The 15,460-nt window shown below is 38.9% G+C and overlaps 1 protein-coding gene, 1 non-coding gene and 1 pseudogene across 2 annotated transcripts in view; 2 read left to right on the forward strand and 1 right to left on the reverse strand.

Moving 5' to 3' along the window:
- Positions 1 to 4,100: 4,100 nt before the first annotated feature.
- Positions 4,101 to 15,460, reverse strand: part of CRLF3 (cytokine receptor like factor 3) — a 32,801-nt gene continuing 21,441 nt past the window's right edge. Inside the window, exons 7-8 of the mRNA XM_069482280.1 lie at positions 5,074 to 5,186; positions 4,101 to 4,444 (exon numbers count right to left, since the gene is read on the reverse strand). Coding sequence (XP_069338381.1) covers positions 4,188 to 4,444; positions 5,074 to 5,186 — 370 coding nt within the window. The 3' untranslated portion in view covers positions 4,101 to 4,187. The remainder of the gene's footprint in view (positions 4,445 to 5,073; positions 5,187 to 15,460) is intronic.
- LOC138391347 (peptidyl-prolyl cis-trans isomerase A pseudogene) lies at positions 9,363 to 10,070 on the forward strand (annotated as a pseudogene).
- Positions 13,930 to 14,035, forward strand: LOC138392707 (U6 spliceosomal RNA). Its single transcript, XR_011234992.1, has one exon. It is a non-coding gene; the product is annotated as a U6 spliceosomal RNA (small nuclear RNA).

Consider the following 15,460-nt stretch of genomic DNA (forward strand, 5'->3'; position numbering starts at 1 on the left):
AAGCAGCCGAGATTGGTCAACAGAGACAGGTTAATCCCCTTGCAAGACCACTTGTCACAAAAGACAATGCTGCTCAAATTGCAGAAGCTGGACTTGGAAACTCTCTGTCATCCACCATACTCACCAGACCTTGCATCAACTTACCATGACTTCTTTCAGGATTTGGACCACTTCTTGCAAGGAAAAACATTCAATTCTCAACAAGCTGTCTAAAATGCCTTTCATGATTTCACTGCTACTCGCTCTCCAGGGTTCTTTGCTGCTGGCATAAGCAAGCTATCATTCCGATGGCAAAACTGTGTCGACAGTTTAGGCACATACTTTGATTAACTGTACTGCTTCTTGTTTGAGATATAATAAACTAAACTTTTGATTCAAAATCGGACATTTCATATTTAATGACCTAAAATAGTATGGTACAGAGAAAACATCAGATTTTTCCATACTCTTATTTAAATAAATTACATTTGCTAATGTCCTTCTTAAAGAGCACAAGTCAAAACTAAACATAATTTTCTACTTCAGTGAAAGCAGAGTGGGACTATTACTTCTCTAATTATGGATGTCACCAACAGTCAAGCTACAAATTCAGTTTAACTCTCTTCTTCACCCCTACCTTCACATCAATCGTCAATTCCTTTTGGGTCTAATTTAAGCATCTACTGGATATACATCCCTACTGCCACTGGCTCATTTCACAGCTTAATGTCTATTAAGGATGACAGTCTACTGACTAGTATCTTTTCTTCTAATTCATCTTTTGAAAATAAATATTTGTACCTATAAGATTAAATATGAATTATTTAACTTGGCATATAAACCTTACACTGTGATGCCAGTCTATCCTTGCAGACTCCTCTCCTGCTGTTGCACCCTCAGACCTTCACTGCAGTCCCAATGGCACCCCCACCACCATGATCTTGGGGCATGCCCTCACACACCCTGTTCTTCCCTCCACTGTGACTGCACATTCTTTCCCTTCTGCTTCAGGTGCCAGTTCTGAGCTTATCAAATTTCTCATCTATTAACAACTGGCTCACAGAGTACTTTCCTCTCTGGGCATTTTGGGCAGATTTAGTAAGTCTTTCCTCAGTGACATGCCAGGCATTTCTACCATTTACCCTACTGTCGGTTATTATCTTCAGCTGTGGCTTTCCCCTTAGAGTCCACTCCTTCCAGGAGCACAACAGTTAAGAGCTGGGGGTCAGTAGTAGAACAGGTATGGGCTAGAGTTCTGGTAAAACTAGCCAGGACTGTAAACAAATGAGTTCACATCTCTTGAGCCTAAGTTTTCTAACCTGTAAAGTAGAAATAATAGTAATACCAACATTGTAAGTGTAATGTGGATTAAATGAGATAATCAATGTATTTTGAAAATTTAGCATTGTGCCTGGCACATAGTAGGGACCCAATAAATACCAATTCTTATTATCATATCACCCAAACTCTCTCTTCCCTCCAAGCACATGGTTTTAGGATATGAAGTTCCTTTATCTATTTGAACAGAATGAGTTGGTTTTCTTTTAAAAATCTTTAGTTCACAGTTTGAGAAAAAAAATCAATATTTAAATTAGTTTCAGAGTTCAAAATATTACAACCCACTCCTGTCTAGAATTAAGTTAGGTTTAAGTCATTTCTGTGAAAAGGCAGATTCTATACGTATAAATTTAAGAAGTCATTTTCCTATAGAGGATAAGAAATAAATATGTTCAACAAATATTTCATGAATGAAAGGAATGGGATGAAGAGGTTCTGGGGAAAACAGTTCATCTACACTCATTCAGTCAAGCATTTATCGTGCACATGTTATGTGTCAGGCACTATGCTCAGTATCAGACACACAGAACATAAGAAAGTACAAGTAACCTTTCACACATTACAATGATATCTAATTAAAATGCCTGGAGCCACAAGAAACCTTTTTTCCCTTCTAATGAAAAGAAGGTTAAAATTGGATTCATCAGATCTCAACATAAGAAAAAAATACACACATTGAACTTTTAGTTTTTTATTTTGATTCAGATGGCTGGACAAGGCATCTACATTCTAGAACATCTTAACAACCACTAAACAAGTGAAAGGCTACTTATATATAAAAAGACAAGGGAAAAGGTCAAGATTGTCTCACAGGGAACATGAATCCCCAAATAAGTTATCTTACAAAAATAACACACTTGCTTTTCTTTTTCTACTACCGGTAAAATGAAAAAAAAAAAAAAAGAAAAAAGAAAAAAATTCACATTAAAAAAAAAATCTGTAGGCTGGTATAGCAAGTTAAGACCATTATTTTTACATATTAAGTCCTTCAAATAAATATTTTATACAAATTTATATTTTTAAAAAATAGGTTAAGTACTCACCCTATATATTTTTTGTCCACTAAAAGACCATCTATCAAACTGGCATTAAACTGGACTGTAGCTCATACCCTACAAATAGTAACACATATCACGGAGGCTGGAATGTACATGTGCATATTACATACATGTGAAATGGCTAACACTGCTATGCATACTACTTCTGTAAGTAGTTTTACCCTGTAAAAATCCTCTAGCCTATCTTGAATCAAATCACAAGGAAAGAACAAAAGATAACACTTGCCTATGATAAACATATGTGGGCTGGGCGCAGTGGCTGTAATCCTAGCACTTTGGGAGGCTGAGGTGAGAGGATCACTTGAGGCCAGGAGTTTGAGACCAGCTTGAGCAACAAAGCAAGATTCCTGTCTCTATAAAAATTTAAAAAATTAGCCTGGTGTGGTGGTGCACACCTGTAATCCTAACACTCTGGAAGACTGAGGTGGGAGAAATGCTTGAAGCCAAGAATTCCAGTCCAACCTGAGCAAAAGCGAGACCCTGTCTCTATAAAAAACAGAAAAATTCGCCTGGCATAGTCATGTACACCTGTAATCCCAGCTACTTGGGAGGCTGAGGCAGGAAGATCACTTGAGCCCCAGAGTTTGAGGCTGCTGTGAGCTATGATGACGCCACTGCACTCTAGCCCAGGCAACAGAGCGAGATCCTGTCTCAAAAATATATATGCACACACACACATGCATGTATGTACATATATATACACACATACATATGTGTGTACGCATGTGTATATAGACATTTGCTCAGGTGTTTTAAAAATTGTAATAATAATACTTTTGGGGACTTAAAAGATTATTGAATATGGGCCAGGTGCAGTGACTCACACCTATAATCCCAGCACTTTGGGAGATGGACATGGGAGGATCACTTGAGCCCAGGAGTTTAAGACCAGCCTGAGCAACAAAGTGAGATCCTATCTCCACAAAAAATAAGAAAAATTAGTGTGGTGCTGTGCACTTGTAGCCCCAGCTACTTAGGAGGCTGAGGCAGGAGGATGGCTTGAGTTCAGGAGTTTGAGGCTGCAATAATCTATCATCAGGCCACTGCACTCCAGCCTGAGTGACAGAGTAAGACTCTGTCTCAAAAAAAAAAAAAAAAAAAAAAAGAGAGAAAGAAAGAAAAGAAAAGAAAGAAAGAAAAAGAAAAGATTATTAAACATAGGATAAAAGTCAACACTGCTTACAAATACCTGAATATGGAGAGCACAGTTAACACACTCATGTGGAAGGCACATGAGTAAATGTATATTACAGAACTCTGGCTTCTACCTGGTCTATTCCTGTTGTTTTATTCTAAAGTTTTACATAGCCTTGGATACTGATGATTTAATAAATAATTAATACATTAAGTTTTTGTTCTAATAACCCATTTTAAGAAGTACAGGCCAGGCATGCTGGCTCACGCCTGTAATCCTAGCACTTTGGGAGGCTGAGATGGGAGGACTATCTGAGCCCAGGAGTTTGAGACCAGCCTGAGCAATAGTGAGACCCCGTCTCTACCAAAAAAAAGAACAAAAAAGTACAGTGGACAGGTATAGGACTTTCAATATCTTCCCATACTTTTAAAGCTAATTTGATTTTTATTGTGATATATTTCAATTAAAAGTATACTAAGAACAAAATTAACTGAATTATGGTTTTGTCCACAACATTTAAGTAACATATTGCTAAAATACTACAAAATGAATCCAGTAAAAACTTTCTATTTCCAATGCCTGAGAGATGAAATAAACTATTTTTTTATTGGTTACAACTAAACTGGTCTGAGGACAGCTAAATTCCACCCTGAAAACAAAGCCAAGCGTCCAAAAGTCTAAAACACTAACACTTTCCATCCAGGATAGAAAAATGAGCATCCAAAGTAAAGAGAACCACAAGATTGATCAAGTAACCAATCAAAAACCACTTCTCTGTTATTCGAGCTAATAGTTACTCGAAGCTTGAAGTTTCCACCTTCATTATTATTGGTGGTTCCTAGAGTCACAGCTTCAACATCAAATGTTACAGTGGATCCAGAAGTAACTGCAGGCAACTGATTAGTCATTTCTTTTCCATTTACAAAAACTGCACCTAAAATGTTAAAGAGTCATTTACATGTGAGCAATAGCTAAGAGAATAGAAATAGCTTCTCTTACTGGTAACACAACTAATTTCCTAATTCATATTTTAAAAAACATTTTGGAATGCCAACAGGACATAGATAATGCATTTAAATATGTTAATTAACCCTCATCCCCATGGCAGGAGAAAAAGCTAAAACCTTAATCACATTTTGGAGTTCTGGTTGAGGGTACTACTCTTTTCCAATAGAGACTATGAGTTTCCCTTATCAAGAGCATCAAAAGAAACCTGATACCAACATAAAATGACATCCTGTGAAATAACAAGATTGTTTTATATAGAATAAACAAGAATCTTGTTCTACCTAATGCTTGACCCTACACCACAAAATATTAACATGTCTTAGTAGTGATTTTGAAAAGTGTGGTTACCATGGAATAAGGCACCAAAGAGTACTAGAGATATAGGTTAAATGATTTGCTGTAGGACAATGCTGGCTCATGGTAGCAAAATAAATTACATCATTAAGATCTAAACACTCTCATCTCTTACTATAAACGTGTGACATTGGGACAGATTCCTATCTTACTACAGTAATTCCTATATTTCAAGGAGAATGAGAGTTATTTATCTCTTACCATTGGTACTAATGCACACAGCCTGATCCCGCTGCAGAGACTCATATCCGTTCTGTTTTTCTGCACACACTCCTATGCTGTCTCTTCTGTCTGGCTGTCCCACAGTTTCAACTCTGTCAATGAAATAGAAAGATCATTTCATCTTTTAAAAATATAACATGATACCTAACAGCTACTAGCTTAAAAAAAAAGCAATCTTATCACAATTGTTCTTTTCTAGATAATAATAGCTAACAAGGGTTGATCACTTACTATATTCTAGGTACTGTTCTAAATATTTTGTATATCTATAAATAATCTCATCCAGTTCTCACAAAATATGAAGTAGGTGCTATTATCATCATACCCATTTTACAGGTGAGGAGAATGAGACAAAAAAGAAAAAATAAGATTAAAAATGGCTAAATAACTTGACCCTGATCACCTGCCTGATGACTGGTGGAACCAGGACCCAAACCCAGGCATTCTGATTCTAGAGTCTATATATTCTTAACCATTTACAGCTATAACAGAACATTTCTATTTTATGTTCTGATTCCAGACACATAGCAAATTTATCATATTTGACATAATTAATGTGACTGTTACTGTTAACAACTAAACCTTGAATATGAGAGTCTGCAATGATTTGATTACTATTTATCAAGTATGTAAAGAATTTAAAAATAGACATTATAGTCCTAAAAGAACATTATGGTTATGAACACACTATTTTGCTTGGAGAACTTCGTATGTGAAAGCTTAGGCCTTTCTCTTTGAATTTTAGTTTCAAATCTGTCACTACATAATGTACTCTAGAAATTGGAATTTTAAGTATAAAGGTCGACCTATATCCCCATTACCAGACTCAACTTTGTCTCCATTCCAAAAAAGCCAGACTTTGCAAAGACAAAAAAACAAACGAAAAAAGTGTGGAACTAAATGTGGCTTTTCCAAAAGATGATTATTTATATTCAATGTGGCCTCAAAATGTCTTTCATTGTAAAGTGGCAAACATGCAGGATCATAACAAATATGTGGTGGGTTTCTGAAGTCATTTCACCTCTGAGCCAACAGGCTAACAAAATATGGGGAAGAGTGTGATGCCAACAAGACGGGAGAATAGGAATTCTCAGGCCTTGTTCTCCCACAGAAACACCGACTTAACAATGATATACAGAACAAAATACCTTTATGAAAATTCCACAATCCAGTTAAGAAGCTGCAATACCCCAGGTGAGCACAAAGCCAAGCACAGCAAGTTGAAATGGGTAAGAAAAATTTAACTTTATTTCCATCAGCCCCTCCCTCACACCAGTACAGCTCAGTGTCAGGCTAGAACATTCCAGCTTATGACTTCTCCCTCTGGAGGGAAGAAGAGCAGAAGAGCATAGTGTGCATCTAGTGTTCTGGCTCTTCAGAGGACTGCCTGAGAGACTGGCTTCTGTCTTGTCTCACTTGGAGTGCTGATGGAAGCAACATACTTTGGATGCCTGGGGGCTGCTGAGAACAAAGGACAGTGGAGAGCAGCTTGCTGGGGGCAGCATGACTTGACATCGGGAGAAGGGCACAACTTGAAGTTTCAGTCTCAGGAGGGAGGGAGAGAAACAGAATGTGCATCAGGCTCTCCTGGTTTTCAGAAGGCTGCTCGCCTGATGTGGGGAACTGGCATACTTTGGATGCCTGGAGGCCACTGAAAACTAGACAGTCGGGGGATGGCTTGCTGCCGTAGAACCAGAGAACTTGCAGTGCTGCAGACAGACACCAGAGGGAGCCGGAAATTACGAGTTCCTGAAAAAGGAACGAGCAAGCCTCTGTAACAGAGAAAATACAGGCAGAGGTCTAGAGAAATTGTATTGGCCAAAACGGTTTCAGAGGTCCCCAAAATATCTAGCTGGGCTCATTTGTGACACTGATTGAATACGATTTCCCCCTGTACGTTGCTAGCCCATGAAGACTGGGAGAAGTTGCTATTTTTTCAAATGTACAGATGCAGTCACAGAGTTACAAGATATATGAAGAAACACAGAAACATGAATCAAACAAAAGATCAAAATAAACCTCCATAAACCAATCCTAAAGAAACAGAGGTATATAAATTACCTAACAACATATTCAAAGTAACTCATAAAGACACACTATGAGAATTTAAGAAAATAATGTATGAACAAAGTAAGAACATCAACAGAAAGACTGAAAATATAAAAAAAGGACGAAAAAGAGCTTTGGGAGCTGAAGAATATAATAGCAGCACTGAAAAATTCACTAAAGGGTTTCAAAAGCAGACTTAATCAAGCAAAAGGCTCAATAAACCCAAAGACAGGTTATTTGAAATTATACAGTCAGAGGAACAATAAGAAAGAACAGCTGGCTGTGGTGGCTCACACCTGTAATCCTAGCACTCTAGGAGGAAAGAGACTCAGGAGTTCAAGACCAGCCTGAGCAAGAGTGAGACCCCATCTCTACTAAGAAGAGAAAAATTAGATGAGCATCATGTTACACACGTATATTCACGGCTACTGGGGGCGGGGGGGAGGGCTGAGGCAAGAGGATCACTTGAGCCCAGGAGTTCGAGGTTGCAGGGAGCTATAATGACACCACTGCACTCTAACCACAGTGACATAGCAAGACTTTGTCTCCAAAAAAATAAGCAAGAAGAATGGAAAAGACTAAAGAAAGCATAAGGGACTTATGGGACACCATAAATAGACCAATTTACATATTATGAAAGTCCCAAAAGGAGAAGAGAGAGAGAAAGAGAAAGGAACAGAATGTTTATTTGAAAATATAATGGCTGAAAACTTCCCAAATCTGGGGAAGGAAATGTATATCTAGACTGAAGAAGCCAACGGACTTCAACCAGATAAACCAAAGAAATCCACACTGAGAAACAGTATAACCAAAATTGTCAAAAGTCAAAGATAAAGAATTCTGAAAGCAAGAAGGAAAAAAGCAACTTATCACATACAAGGAAACAACTGTAAGACTGTCAGCAGATTTCTTAGCAGAAATCTTGCAGGGCAGAAGAGAATGGGACAATATAAAGTGCTGAAAGAAAAAATACTGCCAACCAAGAATATTATGTCTAGCAACACTGCCTTTCAAAAACATAGGGGAAATAAAGTCTTTCCCAGGTAAACAAAAACTGAGGAAAAAACATAGGGGAAATAAAGTCTTTCCCAGGTAAACAAAAACTGAGGAAGTTTATCACCATTAGATTTATCTTACAGCTTTAATTCTGATATAGAAGCTAAAAGTATAAAAAATAACTAAGTATACAAATATAAAAGTATTCACCATATAAAAAGATGTAATTCGAGACACTGATAACATAAAGTATGTGTGTGTGAGAGAAAAGTAAAAGTATATTTATATGTGACTGACATTAAGTTTTTGGTTTTTTTTTTTTTTTGAGACAGAGTCTCACTCTGTTGCCCAGGCTAGAGTGCCGTGGCATCAGCTTAGCTCACAGCAACCTCAAACTCCTGGGCTCAAGCAATCCTCCTGCCTCAGCCTCTTGAGTAGCTGGGACAACAGATACGCACCACCATGCCCAGCTAACTTTTCCTATTTTTAGTTGCCCAGCTAATTTTTTCTATTTTTAGTAGAGACAGGGTCTCGCTCTTGCTCAGGCTGGTCTTGAACTCCTGACCTCAAGTGATCCTCCCCCCTCGGCCTCCCAGAGTGCTAGGATTACAGGTGTGAGCCACCATGCCCGGCCACATTAAATTGTTAACAGCTTAAAACAGATTATTATAATCAAAAGATGTCTTAAGTAAGTGCCATGGTAACCAGAAAGAAAATATGTATAGAAGATACACAAAAGAAAATGATAAACGGGCCAGCTATGGTGGTGGCTCATGTCTGTAATCTTAGCATTTTGGTAGGAGACCAAGGTGGAAAGATTGCTGGAAGTCAGGAGGTCCAGACTAGCCTGAACAAGAGCGAGATCCTGTCTCAACAAAAAGGAGAAAAATCAGCCAGGTGTGGTGGCGTATGCCTGTAGTCCCAGCTATGCTTGGGGCTGAGGCAGGAGGATCCCTTGAGCCCAGGAGATTGAGGTTGCTGTGAGCTATGATGACGCCCCTACACTAGCCTGGGTGACAAAGCAAGAAAGCAAGACACTGTCTCAAAAAAAAAAAAAGAAAAAAGGAGAAGAAAATAAGGAAGGGGAGAGAGAGAGAGAGGAGAGAGGAGAAAGAGGAGAGGGAGAGAGAGAGAGGAGTGAGGAGAAAGAGGAGAGGGAGAGAGAGAGAGGAGAGAGAAAGAGGGAGAGGGAGAGAGAAAGAAAAAGAGGCTTTGCAGACGCTACTGCTTCTCAGAGTCTCCTGCTACTAACCATGGTCAACCCCACTGTGTTCTTTGATACCGCCATCGATGGCGAGCCCTTGGGCCGCGTCTCATTTGAGCTGTTTGCAGACAAAGTTCCAAAGACCGCAGAAAACTTTTGTGTTCTGAGCACTGGAGAGAAAGGATTTGGCTATAAGGGTTCCTGCTTTCACAGAATTATTCCAGGGTTTATGTGCCAGGGTGGTGACTTCACACGCCATAATGGCACTGGTGGCAAGTCTACCTACGGGGAGAAATTTGATGATGAGAACTTCATCCTGAAGCATACGGGTCCTGGCATCTTGTCCATGGCAAATGCTGGACCCAACACAAACGGTTCCCAGTTTTTCATCTGCACTGCCAAGACTGAGTGGTTGGATGGCAAGCATGTGGTCCTTGGCAAGGTGAAAGAGGGCATGAATATTGTGGAAGCCATGGAGCGCTTTGGGTCCAGGAATGGCAAGACCAGCAAGAAGATCACCATTGCTGACTGTGGACAACTCTAATAAATTTGACTTAAATGTTTTATCTTAACCACCAGACCATTCCTTCTATAGCTCAGGAGAGCACCCCTCTACCCCATTTGCTCGCAATATCCTGTAATCTTTGTGCTCTTGCTGCAGTTCTTTGGGTTCTGTATTTTCCTTATTCCCCTCTACATCTAGCTGGATTGCAGAGTTAAGTTTATGATTATGAAATAAAATCTAAATAACAAAAAAAAAGAAAGAAAGAAAGAGAGAGAGAAAGAAAGAAAGAGAGAAACAGAAACAGAGAGAGACAAAGAGAGAGAGAAAAGAAAAAGAAAGAAAGAAAGAAAGAAAGAAAGAAAGAAAGAAAGAAAGAAAGAGAAAATGACAGAGGAATCAAAGCATGTCTGATTGAAAAAAAATCAATGAAACAAAATGATAGCAAGAGAGGAAAAGAAGAAACATAAAGATTATAGCTTATAGTCTGGAAACAATAAACAAAATGACAATTGTAAGTTCTTCCCTATCAAGAATTACTTTAAATTTAAATGAATTAAACTCACCAGTCAAAAAACAAGGAGTGGCTGAATAGATTAAAAAACAGCGATCTACTCTATGCTGTCTATAGTAGACTCACTTTCAATTCAAAGACATAAATAGGCAGGGTCGGGCATGGTGGCTCACGCCTGTAATCCTAGCACTCTGGGAGGCCGAGGCAGGAGGATCGTTTGAGCTCAGGAATTCGAGACCAGCCTGAGTAAGAGCAAGACCCCCGTCTCTACTAAAAAATAAAAAGAAATCAGCTGGACAACTAAAAATATATAGAAAAAGTTAGCCAGGCATGGTGGCACATGCCGGTAGTCCCAGCTACTTGGGAGGCGGAGGCAGAAGGATTGCTTGAGCCCAGTAGTTTGAGGTTGCTGTGAGCTAGGCTGATGCCACGGCACTCTAGCCCGGGCAACAGAGTGAGACTCTGTCTCAAAATAAATAAATAAATAAATAAAATAAAATATAGAGATGGGGTCTCACTATGTTACCCAGGCTGCTCTCAAAATCCTGGGCTCAAGTGATGCCCCTACCTCAGCCTCCCAAAGTGCTGGGATTACAGGCATGAGCCACCATGCCTGGCCTGTAAAATTTTAAAAAGTGAAAAAATTGTCCCCGCCCCGGCAAAGTCACTTGATCCAGACTGCTTTATAAAACCTTGAAGGAAGAGAGAATTTACCACATAATTTTTTTTATTTTATGAGGCTATCATAAACACACAAAATATAAAAATATAGTTTGAAAAAAGGAAAATTTTAGGATAATTTCCTTTATGAATATAGATTTTACAAATCAATTAAAATATTAGCAAATTCAAACCAGCAAAAAATATATATATATGTAAAGAAATACAATCATGTAAGGTTTATCCAAATAATGCAAACAAGACTTAATGTAAGAACATCTGTTCATGTGAATCACTGCATTAAGAGATTAAAGAAAAAGAAAAAAGCAAGTCCTGTCTGTTCAGATTCTTCCTGGCCTTTCTGTGCAGCATTCCTTCCTCCAGAATATGGGGCAGGACCCTCTCTAGAATGAGGGTCTTCTGACCCACAGTCAGATTAGAGTCCCGCCTTGAGCAGGTGAAAGGAGGAAAGGAGAAGGTCAGAGAGAGAGAAAGAGAGAGAGAGAGATTGATTCTATCTCTTGAGGCCTAAAGCACCCCAACATTATAACAAGAATTATGGAAGTTATGAGCCAGGAACCATGGAAAAAAAAAATACATATATATAATATCACACTGTCTAAAAGAACATCCTATTTTTCTGGGATTTTCTCTGACTATATTCCCTGTCTCTAGTAACCCCACCCAGACTCAGTACTTGCTGTTCTTCGTATTTTTTCTACCTCCATATCTTTGGTTCTTGCTTGTTTGCCCCACCTGAACTGTCCTTTCCAGCTCTACTTGAGGTAAGGATTTCAGCAATCCCTCATCTAGAAATAACCTTTCCCTCCTCCACAGCAGTCTGGATTTTTCTTACATTAATTTATAAACCGTTTGTTTGACATTGAGGTGAAGGTTCTGCTTTTGTTTTTTCTTAAAATTTACATTCCTTACAATACCAAGTATTGTAAATACCATCTGAGTGGAATAGGGTTGAATGAAATGATCAGCTTCATTCAAAGAAAAAAGACTGAAGATAATCAGGAGAACTGTCCTTAACAGTTTAGAAAGTAGTTTTCAGATGGAGAGATACAGAAGAAAAAATTCTAAGAAATGTTTTTAGGTTATCTGAGAGGAATAGTCCTTATATGTGAATATCCCAAAGCAGAAATACCTTCACGACTTCATGTAATCCTCCCTCTACAAACAATCTAAGAGCCAGGGTATGGAACCCTAGAGATCTACGTAGGAAACCAGCTGGCTTATCTCACCCAAGTCGATAATGAAGGGTCTGTGGGGAAAACTCGTCTGGCCACGCCTGTAACAAGAGCCGAGCTTCAACGTGAAAGAACTACACACTGTATCCCTTGGGGGGATCACTTTAGCAAAATATAAAGCCACAGCCAGGCCATATTCTCCCTGGGATTGTGCATTTTGTCTCAATACATGAAGGAACTGACAAGATTTCAAAGATCAGAGTTAAAAACAAATTAACGTATTAATCCTGGTAGAGACTATGTCCTGTTGGGGTTGTGCAGGAAATTAAATTAGACTAGAGTTTTTTAAAATCTTTTTTTTGAGACAGAGTCTCACTCTGTTGCCCAGGCTAGAGTGAGTGCCGTGGCGTCAGCCTAGCTCACAGCAACCTCAAACTCCTGAGCTCAAGCGATCCTCCTGTCTCAGCCTCCCGAGTAGCTGGGACTACAGGCATGCACTACCATGCCCGGCTAATTTTTTCTATATATATTTTTTAGCTGTCCATATAATTTCTTTCTATTTTTAGTAGAGATGGGGTCTCGCTCTTGCTCAGGCTGGTCTCGAACTCCTGAGCTCAAACGATCCGCCCACCTCGGCCTCCCAGCGTGCTAGGATTACAGGCGTGAGCCACCGCGCCCGGCCTAGACTAGAGTTTTTTAAACATAAGGAGCTAACAATTAACAATTGAAGATACACTTGGTAATGGCAGAGATCAGCCCTATCCAGAAAAAGATCTCCTCAAGCTTAAATTCATTCAGAAAAGATGTGAAGTTAATGCTAAACCAAAGGCAAGCATTAAACCCAAATTCACATTATCTCAAGTGACTGATCTCTTTCTAAAAGCTATCAATCATGGCAGTTCTAAGATATAGCCCCCGATTTCTTTGATATGCCTTCCATCAAAAAGTAGGGTTTATGTCCCTGAGACTTGGACTCTGTGACTCCATTCTAAACAGTAGAATATAGTAGAAGTGATACTATGTCAGTTTCCAATCCCAGGCCTTAAGAAACTGGTATCTTCCACTTCCCATTTCTTAAGATGCTCATTCTTGGGTCCTGGTTACCACACCGTGTGGAAGCCCAAGCAGCCCGTGAAGAAGAACAAAGAACCAGAACCAATTTACCAGCCATGTAAGATAGCCATCTTGGAAGTTGACTAGTAGAAGACTAGTCATCTCTAGTTGAACGACCCCACCTAACACAACACGAAATAGAGGTAAGCTGTCCTCACCAAGCTCTGCCCAAATTGCAGTTTCCTGAGCCAAGTAAATTACTACAATTATTTTAAGCCCTAAGTTTTGGGGTGGTTTGTTATAACAATATATGATTGGAACATCAATTTTTTTTTATCTTCTTTGAAGAAAAAAGTTAATAAAAAATAGCTAACCTTATTCTCCCCTTGATTTAACACCTCATGTTACCTATGACAGGCAGGTAGCACAGTGGTTAAGAGCCCAGACTTTGAAGCTAGACTGCCAGGATTTGAATCCTGACAAATCACTTCATCTCTCTCTGTGCTTTTGTTTCTTCATTTGTAAAAGAAGATAGTGACAACCTACCTCCTAGGCTACTAGGATTAAGGAAGGCTGTTATGCATCCAGAGGAAATGAAGCTGTTTTACAGAAAAAAGGGGGTGGAGACAAGAAAGTAAAAATATGGTTAAAAAAATAAGATGTGCTCGCTTCAGCACACATATACTAAAATTGGAATGATACAGAGAAGATTAGCATGGCTCCTGAGCAAGGATGACACACAAATTTGTGAAGCGTTCCATGAAAAAGAAAAAAATAATAAGATCAGGAAATCTTAGAAGCAAGAAAAGAGAGAACAGGAATGTTCAGACAGGTGGTCAGAGAGAAGCCTGGAAGGAGAGGGCTGCTAGTAGACCTGGGCACCAAATGAGAGTGGGCTCTAAAGACTAAGTTCTAGCCAGTAGCACAGATTTCTCTGGTTTCAGCAGCAGTAATAAGCCTTCCAGAAACTTCAGCAAGGACATCCTGGGCAAAACAATAGAGTGGTGCCTACAAGAGTATAGTGTCCCTTCTAACTACTAGGCCTGTAAGCACCCTCACAAAACTGAATAAAATTTATCTTTATTCAAGTAAGCCCATCTGCCCCACCCCCCACTTATGCATGGACTTCCCTCTCCAGTTTACATCTTCTGACTTAATTGCTGATGCCTGAAATTCCTTTGAAAAAGGGGAGAAAATATTTTCCTTCCACACTGAAAGAAAAAAATGACAAAAACGCAAAAGTCTGCCTAAGATAATACTGAGCTTAACTGAGTTTCCATTAATCACTGAGCCAACCGGGGCCCAGTCACACATCTTTGGGAGAAGACGGAGAAACTAACAGTATATTGAGGCCTACTAAGTGTCAGGTAATGGTTGACAGATGGTAAGAAGTGAGTTTCAATCAATTTGTGTAATTTCCAATGTTTTAATAAATATTTACGGAATGATTTAAGAAATAAACCTAACTATGCAATCTATCAGACATTCTCCTACGTCTGCAGAGAAAGAATTTTAAAAGCAAGAGAACATCAGGATCAAGTGGTAGGGATCACTGTTACCAGCAAAAAAAGGTCATATAAGAAAGAAAAGAGCTAAGGATAGCACAGAAACTGTAGACTTCAACACTAATCTGAACCATGTTTTCTCTCCCATGAAAAAGACAAATGAGAAGCAATATAGACCAGTGGTTAAGTGCACAGACTATAGAGTCAGACTGCCTGGATTTATTTTATTTTTTTCAAAATTTTTATTCTATTTTCATAATAAAACACCATGGCCCTAAGGAAAAAAATTTTTTTCGGACTGCCTGGATTTAAATCTTAGCTTTGGCATTTACTAGCTGTGGTGACGCTGGGTAAATAACAACTTCTGTGGCCTCAGTTTCCTCATCCCTAAAATGGATAGCTACATCTATCTCACTGGGTTATTGTGAGAATCAAGAGATAATATAAGCAAAATGCCTACAGTGGTACAGGGCACATAGTAAATACTGTTTAAATATTAACTGCGATTATCATTATCATTATTATCATAGTCTGATATATCTGGCTTCAATCTATCAAATCAGGCATTCTGTCATAATAGAAGTACCTTGTTCTCAGGAGATTCACTAAAGTATTTCTATAAACAAGGGACATAAGCAGAGAAGAGGTATGTTAGTATAGAAAACTCATGATTACTTGGGGAATAAA

This window comes from Eulemur rufifrons, chromosome 9, assembly GCF_041146395.1.
Source record: "Eulemur rufifrons isolate Redbay chromosome 9, OSU_ERuf_1, whole genome shotgun sequence".
Taxonomy (NCBI): domain Eukaryota; kingdom Metazoa; phylum Chordata; class Mammalia; order Primates; family Lemuridae; genus Eulemur; species Eulemur rufifrons.